Source organism: Colobus angolensis, unplaced genomic scaffold (assembly GCF_000951035.1).
Source record: "Colobus angolensis palliatus isolate OR3802 unplaced genomic scaffold, Cang.pa_1.0 Scaffold167, whole genome shotgun sequence".
NCBI classification, from domain to species: Eukaryota; Metazoa; Chordata; class Mammalia; order Primates; family Cercopithecidae; genus Colobus; species Colobus angolensis.
In genome coordinates this window covers 2,047,183-2,061,748 of record NW_012114788.1, presented here as the reverse complement: position 1 = coordinate 2,061,748, position 14,566 = coordinate 2,047,183, and the positions used below count along the sequence as shown (strand labels likewise).

General features: G+C 47.5%; 1 protein-coding gene across 2 annotated transcripts in view; it reads right to left on the bottom strand.

Moving 5' to 3' along the window:
- Positions 1 to 1,505: 1,505 nt before the first annotated feature.
- Positions 1,506 to 14,566, bottom strand: part of TMEM98 (transmembrane protein 98) — a 15,991-nt gene continuing 2,930 nt past the window's right edge. Inside the window, exons 1-8 of one of the 2 annotated variants that reach the window (XM_011937658.1) lie at positions 12,136 to 12,209; positions 11,725 to 11,800; positions 11,468 to 11,652; positions 9,841 to 9,972; positions 8,808 to 8,841; positions 6,683 to 6,798; positions 3,611 to 3,670; positions 1,506 to 2,370 (exon numbers count right to left, since the gene is read on the bottom strand). In XM_011937658.1, the coding sequence (XP_011793048.1) occupies positions 2,163 to 2,370; positions 3,611 to 3,670; positions 6,683 to 6,798; positions 8,808 to 8,841; positions 9,841 to 9,972; positions 11,468 to 11,598 (681 nt within the window). In that variant the 5' untranslated portion in view covers positions 11,599 to 11,652; positions 11,725 to 11,800; positions 12,136 to 12,209 and the 3' untranslated portion in view covers positions 1,506 to 2,162. Of the gene's footprint in view, positions 2,371 to 3,610; positions 3,671 to 6,682; positions 6,799 to 8,807; positions 8,842 to 9,840; positions 9,973 to 11,467; positions 11,653 to 11,724; positions 11,801 to 12,135; positions 12,210 to 14,566 lie in introns of those variants that run through there. The other variant, XM_011937659.1, reaches the window with a different exon arrangement.

The window sequence follows — 14,566 nt, the reverse complement described above, 5'->3', positions numbered from 1 at the left end:
CTCACAACAGAAAGGGCAGCATCTAAGGGATCCAGAAAGCCGGTGTGCCAGGATTTGCCTGGACTTAGAGAAGGTAATTGACATTGGGCATTGTTTTACGGGTGCTGGGAAAGCTCTCCACCCCACAGACCCATACCAGGTGGATGGTATTTGAGATACTAATTCAGAACTGCTTCTCTGTGGCTTAGGGCTCCAGTGCAGGCTAAAATGCAGGGGACACTTACAACTGTGGCAGCCATTGCAAACTTAGCATGAATTGCTTTCCAGTCTAATCACAAAATCGGGCTCTGAAAGGGAGGTAAAAAGAAAATAGGAGGACTCTGGATGTTTACTGTGGAGGCCTCAAATAGAAAAGTCGAAGTGACTTTGTATACATTCCCCATTCACAGCTTGACAGGACAGGAAAGTTCACCACTTAACGTTTTTAGGGTTGGTGGAAGCCACCAATCCAATAAGGTGTCCCCTGGAAACCATCCAGAATCCATCCTTTAGTCCATAAGAGTTGAGCTCCAGCTTCCCTCTCCTGACTCCATATCCCAGCTGTGATTTGGTGTACATTGTGCAGGATGGAAATGGCCCATTTTCCTGGAGAGAATGAAATGTGCCCGAATTGAAAGACAAACCAGGCCCCAATCTTGCATTTGGGAATATGGGTTCCTGGTTTCCTAGAATCCAGCTGAGGAATTTCCTGACTTCAGTTAGAGAAACTGATACAGGAACAGATATGCAACTCCAAACATGCTTGACAGCATAGGCTATGAACCTGGGCAGCCCCTACACCAGGTTCCTCTCCCAAGAGCAAGCTGGCTCTGAGAACCTGAGAAGTGAAGAACTTCAAGCTTTTCCTACAGGCTTATGAAAGAAATTATGCCATCTGGGTATGTATCCAAATTATATAATTGTGATTCTGGGTCATAGTAAAGTTTCAAGTCATAAAAATGCCCCTCGTCTCAATGTTTGCAAAATGAACAGATTATTAATATCAGAAGAAAGGGGGAACACATCCTTCATGTCATTGCTATTGTTAACGTGGAAACTACTTCATAGTGGTATCTTCACTTCTGCCTGAACTTCAAGAGGTCTTTAAATGTATTTTATATATATGTATGTTTTGGAGACAGGGTCTCACTCTGTCGCCCAGGCTGGAATGCAGTGGCACAATCAGGGCTCACTGCAACCTTCACCTCCTGGGCTCAAGCAATCCTCCCACCTCAGCCTACCAAGTAGCTGCATGTGTCACCATGTCCAGCTAATTTTTGTAGTTTCTGTAGAGATGAGGTTTCACCATGTTGCCCAGGCTGGTCTCAAATTCCTGGGCTCAAGCAATCCACCCAACTTAGCCTCCCAAAGTGTGAGGATTACAGGTGTGAGCCACCACACCCAGCCTAAATATCTTATTTTGAGGCATACACAGAAATCATCTTCAGGATTTCAGGCTCTCTCCTTCCATCTAAGTATGTTCCACAATACACCATCCATATGAATTTGACTCAATAACTACACACTTGAGGGAAACATTAAGTATAAATTTACTATTCACCTAGTGGTAGCTAGGTAAAATTGCAGGCATAATGATAAAAAAGAAATCATCAGCTTTGTAGTTCCTCAGTTTCAAACCCAAACCTGTAAGGGGGAAGAGAGACTTAGACGCCTCAGGGACCAGGCAGATAATACAAATAAATGAAACAGGCCAGATGAGAGTACAAGTCTTGCCAAAAGAAGCAACCCCTACTTAGTTTCAATTGATTGTCCTCTTCTGAAAATGCAGATCAGAATTGCCACACATTCTGGCTGATTGAGAGAGGCCAGAAATTCTAATTTTAATGTGAAACCTCTTGATTTCTTAAGACACTGGCTCAATTTTCTTGAAAATACTAGCTGAGCTAAATAAAGCTGACAGTCCACCAGTTTTCAATGCTCCTCTGTGCAGAGAGTGAATGGCATCTCCCCTAACTGTAGTATTAGACTGCCACTCACCAGCCACAGTTTGCAACTGCAACAGAGGCATAAACTGACGCAGATCTCCTGCTTTACTATGCACACACAGGTGAACTCTTGAGCCATGGAGAACAACTAACTCTACAGGAAAAAGTGGAAGGCTAAGCTGAGACACCCAGGAATGGCAGCAGGGGCCTTCATGGCTAGCTGCTGGCCTGTAGGCACTAAATTGCAGACTGCTCCTGCAGGAAGCCTTCAGGGCCTGGGAGGCCTTTATCTGGCTCAGAAGCTAGGGCTGCTTCTCGAAGGACTTCCAAATGCTCCTCAGCAGCCGACAGAGACTGGTCAATCCAGTCCAAGCCTCCCGTCAGATGGCAGGCATTCCTTGTCACCAGCACCAGATGACTGACAGACAGGAGCAGGGCAGTTGTCCTAGGGAAAAAAAAATAGGGTCAGGTTTCCTAGGAAATGAGGGACTTTGCACAAAAGCCCAAATAGACTTTTTGACTAGTATTCCCCAAACTGCACACCCTTCCCTAGGATGTTGGTAGGTATGCAATTTAAAGTTGGTTCCATGCTCAAATAAATTTGGAGATGGCTAGGTTAAACAAGGTTAACTGAAGCCCGCCTCAGAGCCTTCTGAGATGTACCTGATAAAGCTCCGAGGAGAATATAACAGGCTACCTCTCACAAGCTTATTTAAGACTGTGGAAGCCATTTTCTGCAGCACACCTATTAACATCTCCCCAAAGAGTGCTTTGTGAAACAGTTCAGATATGGTCAATCAGATGAGCACATTCCCCAACTGCTGCCCACTTAAACGCAGGACAGACACACCCTCACTTAAACATTCCTTACTGATTACAAATCAGTAAGGCCCAGGGCTGGTTTATCCAACTCAAAAAAAACAAAAAATGTAATTGAAAACCAAAGTGAGGAGTAGATTTTTCAGTGCTGAAAAATTCACTGTAGAATACCTTTTATATAGTACCATGATGCATTTGAGAATACATTACAGGTTATTAACCCATGGACAAAGCTGGGCAGCAGTAGGAGTGGGGCAGAGAAACCAAAGTTGAAGCGCTGTGACCCACTGCCCATCTGGCAACTGTTACATGTGTATGAAACAGTCATATAAATCCAAGGCAGAAAATAATCTTTCTTTCTTAAATGGGATGCATCTGGTACAGGAACATAACAATTTCATATGGCTAAGTACACTCTGTGTATGTGCACATCTGGTGGCAGGTGAGCACAGCCGTGGCTGACCTGTCACCTTCATTCTCACTGCGCTGGGAACCACTGACCCACCGCCCCACTGGGCGGCACTCACAGCTAAGGCATATCTGCTTCTGGGGTCCAAAAATCAGAGGGGGCAAGAGGAAAGGTGGAAGGGAAGGCACAGTTAGCATGTAACATGGCCGATGTCTAATCATAACAATTTAAAATCTAAGACTGGCTCTTTCTTCTCTTGGGTTTCAGGAGAGGACTGGCCTCTATCTCCCAGTCAGGAGCCGCTCACTGAAGTAAATGGCACCCAAGGCCCGGGCAGCCTAAGGAGTCCGCAAAGCCACCCTCCCTACACAAGCCAGTCAGCCAGCCTCACAGATCTGATAAAACGGTTGTGGATCTCTGCATGACAAACCGAACGTGCACCCACCACTGCTCTCACCGTGCGTCCAGGAGCTTGGGGTCCAACGGAGGGTACATCGACTTCACAACATCATCCACCCTGACCAGAGGCAAAAAGTGTTCAGTACTTCACTTTCTTGATCTCCTTTTCTCCTTCTTTTTTTTTTCTGAGATGGAGTCTTGCTTTGTCACCCAGGCTGGAGTGCAGTGGTACTATCTCAGCTCACTGCAACCTCCACCTCCCGGGCTCAAGTGATTCTCCTGCCTCAGCTTCCCAAGCAGCTGGGATTACAGGCGTGCACCACCGTGCCCGGCTGAATTTTGTATTTTTAGTAGAGACGGGGTTTCACCATGTTGGCCATGCTGGCCTTGAACTCCTGACCTCAGGCGATCCGCCCACCTCAGCATTCCATAGTGCTGGGATTACAGGTGCGTGAGCCACCACACCCGGCCCCTTCCTTCCTTTCTATCTTTATTCCAATTCTTCTTTTTTGATATTCCAGACCCGGACTTTAATGGTTCTTTATCCAATTGCTTCTGCATTCTCAGACACTGAGGCACAAAGACTTCAGGTTCAGTCTTTGTATAGACTATTTTGTTTTCCAGTTTTGTTTCAGTGCCAATGGTTTTTAAAAATACAGTCATACATATGGAATGATGTTCAAGATTACTACTATATTAAAAAGGCAAATTGCCAAATAATATGTAACGCTCGATCTGTCATTTGCATAAAAATAGATAAGCAAAAGCTCTGAAATGTGGGATTGGGAAGAATCTGGAAGAACACTCACCACTTAATAGTGGTTACTTCCTACAATTGGGAGGGAGTAGACTTTCCAGGTCATCTATGTCTGCAGTATTTTAAATTTTTAGAAGCATGAATTACTCTTGTATTCAGGAAAAAAAAAAAATACAAAGCTAAAGGTATGTAAGACATGGAAAAAGAAGGCCATGAGTTTCATTTGGCTTCACACTGCTCTACTAGATTTCTTCTACCTTGTGGTTAATTTTTTTAAATCAAGTTCAGAACTACACTCCATTCTGATTTGCGTGATACAAGGTTTTGTTTCAAATCTTTGCTCATGAACACTCAACAGGAAGAAAAAATAAAGATATATTGTTTGATTTCTAAAAGCACTTGAAAAAAGATGGCCTCAAACACTCTTATTCAGGGCTGTGGGGCTGGTGAGGACATGCAGAGACACAGTCACCCTCGGCGCCTGTCTCAGCCAGTCCCTTTCTCTAGTGCTAAAGCCACCACCTCGAGACTAACAGGCCATCAACACACTGTGTGGGATAAATGGAGCAGGAAAAACAATGGGGACAGAACATGGCCAGAAGGAGAAAGAAGTGTGAGGGCAAAAGGACAAAGCGAAGACCCTGGCTGAATTATGGCACGGAGCATTCTAGAAGTAGTCCAAGGTGCTCTTTAGGACGGGCCTGTGAGCACCAGGGCTGGTCCACTCTTTGGACAATGCCACACCCTCACCTTAGGACCAGGACTGATCCTACTCACCCAGGCTCACACAGAAACCTCAACCTCCTGAACGTGCTGCCTTGTAACCCATATCACAGGAATCTGCCTGGCCCCCAAGTGGCTCTTAGAAGGCACAAAAAGCATGATGAAGGGTCTAGTGGACACCACAATGCAGAATATTTGAAACTAATGGGGAAGGAGGCTGGGTGTGGTGGCTCACGCCTATAATTCCAACACTTTGGGAGGCCGAGGTGGGCGGATCACCTGAGGTCAGGAGTTCGAGACCAGCCTGGCCAACACGGTGAAACCCCATCTCTACTAAAAATAGAAAAATTAGCTGGGCAAGGCAGCACGTGCCTATAGTCCCAGCTACTCAGGGGGCTGAGGCAGGAGAATCTCTTGAACCCAGGAGGTTGGGGTTGCAGTGAGCCAAGATCACACCACCGTACTCCAGCCTGGGTGACAGAGCGAGATTTCATCTCAAAAATAAATAAATAAAAATAAATAATGGGGAAGGAATGCGCAGTGCCCACCCCGAGCCTGGGACGCGGGTTCTTATAAAGCCAGGAGCTGACCATGTAGCTACACCCCACTGGAGCAACTCCAGAGAAAGCCGGGAACTGTTCTGGGCTGAGTCCCTCCCTGGATTATCTCCCTCCCACTCTCTCAACTCACGAACTGCCTGAACCGAGTTCAAGCTGACCAGGTTCAAGCTGACCAGGTCGTGTCTTCCCTCAAAGGAACACACGTGGCAACTCAGGAAACTGGTCGTTTTTATTTGGTTAATCTTGAGGCAGAGAAAGGGCTGGTTCCTCGTGATTTACCCGGGGCCATGGCAACAAGGAACGTGTGGGTCCCTGGAACTTACAGCAGTGCCATTGTTTCACCAGGCATACAGAAGTGCCCTCCCGGGTGGGCCAGGTGGCTGGCGGGGAAAACCCTGTGCTTTGGCACATCAGCATACCAGCCACCAGGTGGCAGCACAAACTTAGTACAGCCCTTGGCTCTAAGAAAAGGGCTTTATTTTTCTTCAGGAAATCAAGCCCAAATGAGGGGGTGTAGCTGTTGACTGCAATCCTGCTGGTTGCCTCCCACACTGGATTTCGCAGTCAGCCTGGAATTTGGGAGGTTGAATGCCATATGGCTTCAGCTCCCACCCAGTGCTGGAGGCTGCTGACCTGGGCCAGGGATGGAGCAGTGGGCACAGCCGGAGTGGGTCCCCCAAGCTAGTCTCCAATACAGATTCAGGCAGAGACAGGGGTGTGGGCGTCTGTGTGAAATGTTGGCCTGAGAGGAAGGTGTGGCAAGGGGAGCTGGTGTGTGGCTGGGAAAGAGGGGCCACCACGGGCTATGCAAGGCAGAGTCTAGGACAGGGTCAGGACTAGGCACCTGCTGGAGCTTCCTCAAAGCCCTCTCAGACGGGTCATGCTGCAGGTGAGGATGGTGGGAGCACAACTTAGCTGGGAAGTCTCGATATCTAAACCCTCCTGGTCATTCTGAAAACGTGTGGGAAACAAATAGCTGAAGTTGCCTCTGCACTATTATAAAGAAGAGCCCAGCTCTGCGGCTACCCCAGCATCCAGCACCTCTCTTCCCTCATGGAGTGTGGGGACCTCGAGGCCGCCAATCGCTCACCTGGGGCTGATCCGCTTGGCCACCACAATGATGTCGCTGACACTGGCTGAAGTCTTCATCTTGGCCCCAGAGCCCATCGTCATGGCAACAAGCTTCTCTGTCAGAGTGTGACAAATCTAATGCGGCAGGGAGAAGAGAGATGAGGGCTGACCTGGCTCCACTCAGGGCCTCACCACCACCCCCCAAGACAAATCAGCCCTGCCATGAGTCCCATTGCAGCTGGCCCCCTAACCTAATGGCCAGATGTGAAAAGTACAGAGATGAGAGGAAACGGGTGGGAAGTGGCAAAAGCCAAGGGCATGGCTGGGAGAGGACCTGGGGTGGGAGCCACAGATCAAGGGTAGGGTGTGGGCTCTGGGAAGCCTAAGCTGAAATAATCTGTCTGAGAAAAATCATGTGCTCCAATTTCACCTTCTCGCTTAGGGGAAAAAGCGACTTTCTTTTTCTATTCCTTCATCTCATGGTTTAGACTTGCACAAGAATAAATATCTCCAGCAGGGCACCCTCAGGAATGGGGCTGAACAAAGGGGCATTGTTCCCTTTGAGCACATGCTCCAAGAACAGCACTTATTTCAACAATGGTCTCAGGTAATATATTAGCATGTTTGTCAAGCTGATGATGAAAAGACCTTAGGAAAAGCAGGGAAAAGGCAAGACTGACATACAGTCTTCCTCGTTGTCCACCCACAGAGCTGGCCACCCCAGAGCTTGCTTCCCCTTTCCAGGCCACCCCATGCTAGAACCAACCAACATGGGTGCATCTCTATCCATGGCAAGAAAGCACCTCTACCTGACCTATACTTGGAACTGGACAGTAGAGAGCAGAAAGAAGCCCAAAGGTCCACCCGGGAGTTAGCCCAGACCCCTCTCCCAGCTCCCACCACAGAGACTCAAGGGCGGGTGACCTAGCAAAAGTGTCTTAAGATCCCAAGAGGGGACTTAGAGGCCCTCTCCTTTGATCTAAGGTTCCCCGGGTAGACACTGATTCCAATTCAATACGACTCCCTCCAGCTGATTCATCTCACACCACAGATGCCATTTATCCTCCTAATAGATGAGAACAGGAGACAAAACCGAGGCCCAGGACACATCTTGGCTGGGAGAAGGGAAATGTAGTATAGCATTATCCTCTAGTCATTACGCCTAACTAGCTCGATCAATAGCCATATTTATATCTACAGCCATATGTGTATATCCAAAGAGCCTCTCGGAATTAACTAAACCTGGACTCTGAGATAGTAACTTCCTAGTAGGCATTTATCCATCCCCTGAGAGAGACAGCCAAAGAAGAAGTGGGGTAAAGAACATTTTATTAATAGTGTCTTCTACTGAATGTCACTAAAGAAAAGACAAAATTGTCTCTTTTGAAATCTTGAATATTTACTGGTCAAAGAGGTAAATGTGTGATTACCCAGGTTACTGATGTAAAAAAAAAAAACCTGATATTTGCAACTGGCTGAATATTTCAGTATAGCTATTATTCTATTAGGTAGGATATTAACAGACAAGAAATGAAAACAAATGCTAAAACCATAAAATCACCCAAAATGCAAGTTGGATGCAATTTTTCAAAGATTCCAGGCATTCAAAGAAAAAATCCTCTGCCTTCAGATTGAAGTATGCCTGCTTTGGTTTTTTAACACTGATTGTCCCATCTGGCTGACTATGGTCACAGCCAAAGAGGGTTAGTGATGACTTTGTAGTCACAGTAGAAATCCAAATACAGAAAGAAACTCACTGTACAGGCCTGAACTCTCTGTTAGTGAAAAAAAGTGTGCAGGGGGAAGCAGGGAAACCCCATTTCTCTTGGCAGCTACATGGTCTCAGGCACACACAGCTTTCTCCATAAGGGGTGAAATGGTGGCTGTGTACCTAGGCTGTCTTTCCCACAGGTCATTGAATTAAGAGAACCAGATGAAATAAAGCCTTTGAAACAGCCTTGAGATTCTGTAAACAGCCAGTCCAGGCAGGAAAGGAAGGAAACCACAAAAATTCCAAGTGTCAAGTTAAGGAAAGGCCTCTTGCGAGGGGTCAGTGCCCTTTCTAAGGTCCTGTTCTACTCCGTCCACGCACAGCGGTGCTTTTCGACTCCCCTTTATCCCACAGAGAAATGAGAGAGGTTTACCTTCAAGATGGCAATGCAGTGGGACATGAGACCCCTAGGAAAACAAGAAGAAGTCATCAATGCTCATCTGGAGGGGCTCACCACCCTCCAGCTCCCACCCTTGCACCTCAACTCGCCCTGACCAGTGGGCACAGCCAAATACCAACCACTGAGAGTGGGAATGCCTCAGTGTCAAAATGGACCAGCCCATGAGTTAAACGAGGGAGCACCTCCCCTCCCTTCCCCTCCCTGCACCCAATCTACTCTTCCAGCAAGCTCCACTGTGTGCCTAGTGAGTCATGCTTTATTATAAGTCTCAAGCTTCTGGTAGACTGTTCCCTCTACCCAATGTGTCCTTCCCCTGTGCTCAACCTGGGGAACTCCTCCTCATCTTTCAAGACCCAAGTCAAAAGGCACCTCCTCTGTGATAATATTCCGTGAGATCCAGCTCAACCTCCCCAACCCAGGCAAACCTAGACACTGCCTTCTCCATGTGCCTACTGCACTGTATGCAGGGATCTCTTACAGTTTCTGTGATACTGACTATAACTGTCTTCTCAACTGTTTCAGTATCTGCAGCACCTGACCCAATACCCTGAACATAATGCCCCATAAACATGTGCCCAGGGAATGGATGGCTAAATGGATAAGGCAATGAAGTAGCAGCCACTTCTCAAAATGTAGAGGGTCCTGTTGGATGGAGAGATCCCTGAGATCCTAAAGAAAAAAGCTGCATCTCTGGAGCCTGAGCCAAATTTATGGGCACCTCAAGGATAACCCAAGCACACCAGGGTGACTTTATAACAACCTTTGCCACACATCTATAGGCCGCAGTGTTCAGGTCTACAAAATGTGGGCAGAGAAGAAAAGGACAAACACTTTCAAGTCATATTCTGATTTCCCCCCACACTAAAGGCACAGGAAAGAGCAGCAAGTAACAGAGTGACTGTTCTTGAATGCCAGCTAAGTACTCTGGCAAAGGACGCCAGCAAAGGGCACCATTTGCCAGAAGCCCGGGGGGCCGTGGAAAAGCAAACGGTTCCCATGGCCTTACGAGGCATCTTCGATCCAGTCTTCATTCTCCAGAATGGCCTCAATGTGGGGGTTGGTGATAACGACGTCATCCAGTTCTAACTCAGAGGGCTCAGACTGGGTCTCCATGGCACCGATGAGGTCCACAATGGGCCTGGAAGAAAAGGCCCCTGTCAAATGGTTTCATGGTGGGTGACTGCTGCTGACCCTCTCCTCACTGAGGCCCACATACACCATAAAAGAAGGAAGGGAGTCGATAAGCTAGAGCAGAGACCACTTGTCCCAACCTAAGCCTAGTGGGGCTGCAGTTCAGGGCAGGGCACGTGGCTAGACAGTGAGTTGGGGAGGCAGGCCGGGGGCACTAAAACAAAAGCAAAGTGAAATGGAGTCAGATAAGCCACAAATGGAGTCAGAAAGAGTAGGGTGTAACTACCTGATTACAAAGATGTTAGGGATATCCCTTCAGGACAAAATTCTATCCTTCTGTAACATATTTTCCCTTTAATCCTACATTTTATAGAGAGGCGGTGGTTCCTATTACCCAAACCTACATGGGCTCCCTACCTGGTCTGCAGAATAACTCTTGTGAACCACTTTGGTCCATCCCTATATCCCTGCCTTTTCCTAGTAACCCTGGAAAAGTGAAAGAAGTAAAAACGCCTCAAATTTTATAACAGGGTACTTTAGAAAATGAGATACCATGGCATTCTGTTCAATAGAAAAGCTTTCCTGGATCATATAAATGGGCATTTATAAATTATGAATCACTTGACAGAGATGCTGATAGGATTAAGACAGAAGGATGAGAAAAACTAAGGGTTAATCCCTACAGGGTCTATCAATTAAAACATCCCTAAATTGAAAATAAAATCCTGCTTACAAAATATATTTCACATACAATGCATCACAAATAAATCTGCTGGGCAGGCCGAGCATGGTGGCTCATGCCTGTAATCCCAGCACTTTGGGAAGCTGAGGCGGGCAGATCACCTGAAGTCAGGAGTTCAAGACCAGCCTAGCCAACATGGTGAAACCCCACCTCTACTAAAAATACAAAAATCAGCTGAGCGTGGTGGTGCATGCCTGTAATCCCAGCTACATGGGAGGCTGGAGCAGGAGAATCACTTGAACCCGGGAGGCGGAGGCTGCAGTGAGCCAAGATTGCACCATCGCACTCCAGCCTGGGAGACAAGAGCGAAACTCCACCTCGAAAAAAAAAAAATCTGCTGTGCAAAGAGAGAGACAGTCCTAAGCTGGGATTTCACAAAACCAAATGTTTGTTGCTTAGATGTATGGGCAGAGTGTGGGCATCTGATTTCTGTTCCTCTGGGTCTGGCTGGAAAGTGATTTGGCTGGTCCAACTGCTAAGTGAGGTGGCCAGTTTGAGACAGATGGCTGAGCTTTTATGCTAGGTGAACATTCAGTGACTTTCTTCCTGGCTCAGGAAGCAGAGAAGGAGGTGACTCAGGATGTTGGGAGGCTTAAGGAACATTCTTAAACTGTGAGGTCTTTATAGGGAAGGACATCTGCAGGTACCATTTTAGAACCAAAAAGCTGAGTTAGAGTTGCCCAACACTGAACTACGTGTTCCTCTCTTTTTCTTCAGTTAGAGCCCACCCGTCCTCCTTGCCCTCCATGGGCTCACTCACTTAGAATCATAGCGCTGCAGCAGGTCTCGCGGCCGGCAGTAGCGCTGCCTGCAAACCAGCACCAAGGCTGCAAACGAAGCCAGAAAGATGGTGGCCAGCACACCTATGGCAACAATCACCACGGTCTCCATGCTTCCGGAGGACTCCTGACTCAGTCCCGCTCACATCCTCCTCATGGGATAAAGCTTGAGAGAACATGAAGTCAGATCAGACCTGGTCAACAAGCCATGAAAGAGAGTGGGACAGGTGGGTCTTACCTGCTGGAAGTGGCAAACTGGGGGAGAGGATGGCAGGTGCTAGGTTCCTCCACGACACCTGCAGAGATCTGAGGGCCTGAAGAGAACCAAGGTACATATTATGCTGTGCCCTAAATTTGCCGTTTCCTTTATCAGAAGAATTTGCTCCCAATTGGACTAAGATAGCTTTTTTTTTTTTTGAGATGGAGTCTAGCTCTGTCGCCCAGGCTGAAGTACAATAGCGCAATCTCGGCTCACTACAACCTCCACCTCCTGGGTTCAAGCGATTCTCCTGCCTCAGCCTCCCAAGTAGCTGGGATTACAGGTGCCCACCACCACACCCAGCTAATTTTTTGTATTTTTAGTAGAGATGGGGTTTCACCATGTTGACCAGGCTAGTCTTGAACTCCTGACCTCAAGTGATCTACCGGCCTCGGGCCTCCCAAAGTGCTGGGATTACAGGCATGAGACACCACGCCCGGCCTTAAAATAGCTTTTTAAACCCTGGACAAAAGGAAACATTTTAACTAGCAGTTGTTTTCACATCCATAAACACATGCACAGAAGAACACCCATTAAAGAAGAGGAAAGATGAAACTGTATTTACTGAGGATCTACTCTGCACCAGGTACTTTGTTCAAACTTTCCCAACAACAATCTTACGAAGTGGACATTAGCAACCCCATTTTACAGCTGAGGAAACTGAGGTTCAGGGAGGTTACAGAATTTGTCCAATATGCAGTCAGGAGGCAGAAAGCCATCCACTTAAACTGAGATGGGCATTCACTATACTTTCCCTTACCAAGGAAGAAAGAAGACTGTAAAGGTTCTGAAAAGAGTTCTAATTGTCAGTTTCAATACTGGAAACTTAGAACTGGCATTAAAGTGTCCATTGCCTCTTGCCTGTTTTCACTCAGCAGACTCACATCTATTTCTTTTTCTCATAGAATTCTTTTATTTGTATACAAAAGAAGAATGAAAGAAGTCCGTGCATTTGTATACACTAGTGTGTGCACAGAATTTTTTTTGGTATGAACACATAGATACGCACAAACACACATGTAACTTGATTAACAGTAGCTGCCTCTGGAGAAAGGAACTGAAGAACAGGGGTCTTTCACACCTATTTTAAACTCATAAGCCAGAAGAACAAAGGCATCTCACAGAAGTACATATTCACTGTTACTTCATTGCAGGCCTCCTGCTTGCCTCTCTTTGTGCAAGCATTCTCCCCTCTCTGGACTTTAATTTCTCCACGTGAAAAAAGGACACTCTGACTTAGGAGTCCTGGTACAATACCAGGATGGTGCTTTTCCTCTATTTGCACTTAATTCTATCCTCCATATGTTGCAGGGCTCAAACGCTCTCAGTCACCATTCACTGAGTATTTATTGACCATCTACTATGCATCATGCAATGGAGATTGGCGACAGATAAGACAGAGACCCTGATCTTAAGAAGCTGGTGGGAGAGGCAGACAGGTGACAAACCACTTCAACTCCATGTGCCTGTGCTTCCTGCAGAAGAACACAGAAAGGAGAGTAAATGTGTTTGCATGACACTTTCTGGGTACTGACACTTCCACAGGAGTGCTGATGCTTGAGCTGGGTTTTGAAGGATGTGCAGGAGTTTGCTAGGTAGACAAGGTTGGGACGTGCCAGGCTTAAAGTGCCAAGGAGGCCTTTCTCAAAGGGCTCACAGAGTTGCTCTCCCACCTGGAGCTCGCTGGACCACAAAGATGAGAAGGTTGGCATCTGCCTCTTTCATCTGTGTGTCATCTGTGTGTATCTCTGATTTTGTGAGAGGTAGGGTGGGGGGAAGGGGGTAATTGTCAGGGTCCGCCTCTATTTCTCTAGATGTGTGTTTCTCTGTACTGTCCTTTCATCCACCTCCTTTTGGCCTGTGTTTTCTGCCTCCTCTTACGTCTGCCTTTATCTCTGTTTCTCTCTCCATGCATCTTTCCCTCTGCTGCTCCCGTCTCCCCCTTCTCAGTGTCTCTCCTTCCCCTCCCCCATCCCAGGCCTCCAAGACCACCCACTTGGTTTCCTCTCTCCTCCTGTGCGTTGCGTTTCTCTAAGCGTGTTTCTCTGGGTGTGTGTGAGCTGAGTGTGCTTCTGAGTGTGTTTCTCCGAGTGTTTGTGTTTGAGTGTGCGCGAGCTGTTTCTGTGTGTGTGAGCTGCGTGTTTCTCAGAGTGTGCTTCTGAGTGTGTGAGCTGAGTGTGTTTCTCGGAGTGTATTTCTGAGTGTGAGCTGAGTGTGTTTCTGAGTGTTTTCTGAATGTGCTTGTGTGAGCTGTTTGAGTATGCTTCTGAGTGGGTGTGAGCTGAGTGTGTTTCTCAGAGGGTGTTTCTGAGTGTGTGTGAGCTGAATGTTTCTCCGAGTGTGCTTCTGTGTGTGAGCTGTTTATCTTGAGTGTGCTTCTGAGTGCGTGTGAGCTGAGTGTGCTTCCCGGAGTGTGTTTCTGAGTGTGTGTGAACTGTTTCTCTGAGTGTGCTTCTATGTGTGACCTGAGTGTCTAGCTTAAGTGTGCTTCTCAGTGCGTGTGAGCTGAGTGTGTTTCTCGGAGCGTGTGTTCGCGGTCCTTCCCTGCAGTCTGTCTGCGTGGCGTTTCTTTGTGTTTTTGAAGAGTGAGTTTTCCTGTTTCTCTCCGTCTCTTTCTCTCTCCCTTACTTTCCCCCTTACCCTCCGGTTCTGGACCCACAAGGACAAAACAGACCCAAGACCCTACCCGCTTCCCCATGCTCGTCCACCCAGGACGCCCACTCTGTCCGTGGGAGGGAGGGACCCCCAGCCCGCCCAGGACGCGCCGCACGGGCCCCGGAGCGCTACTGGGCGCGGCTCCCACTCCTTTGCCCAACTTCGG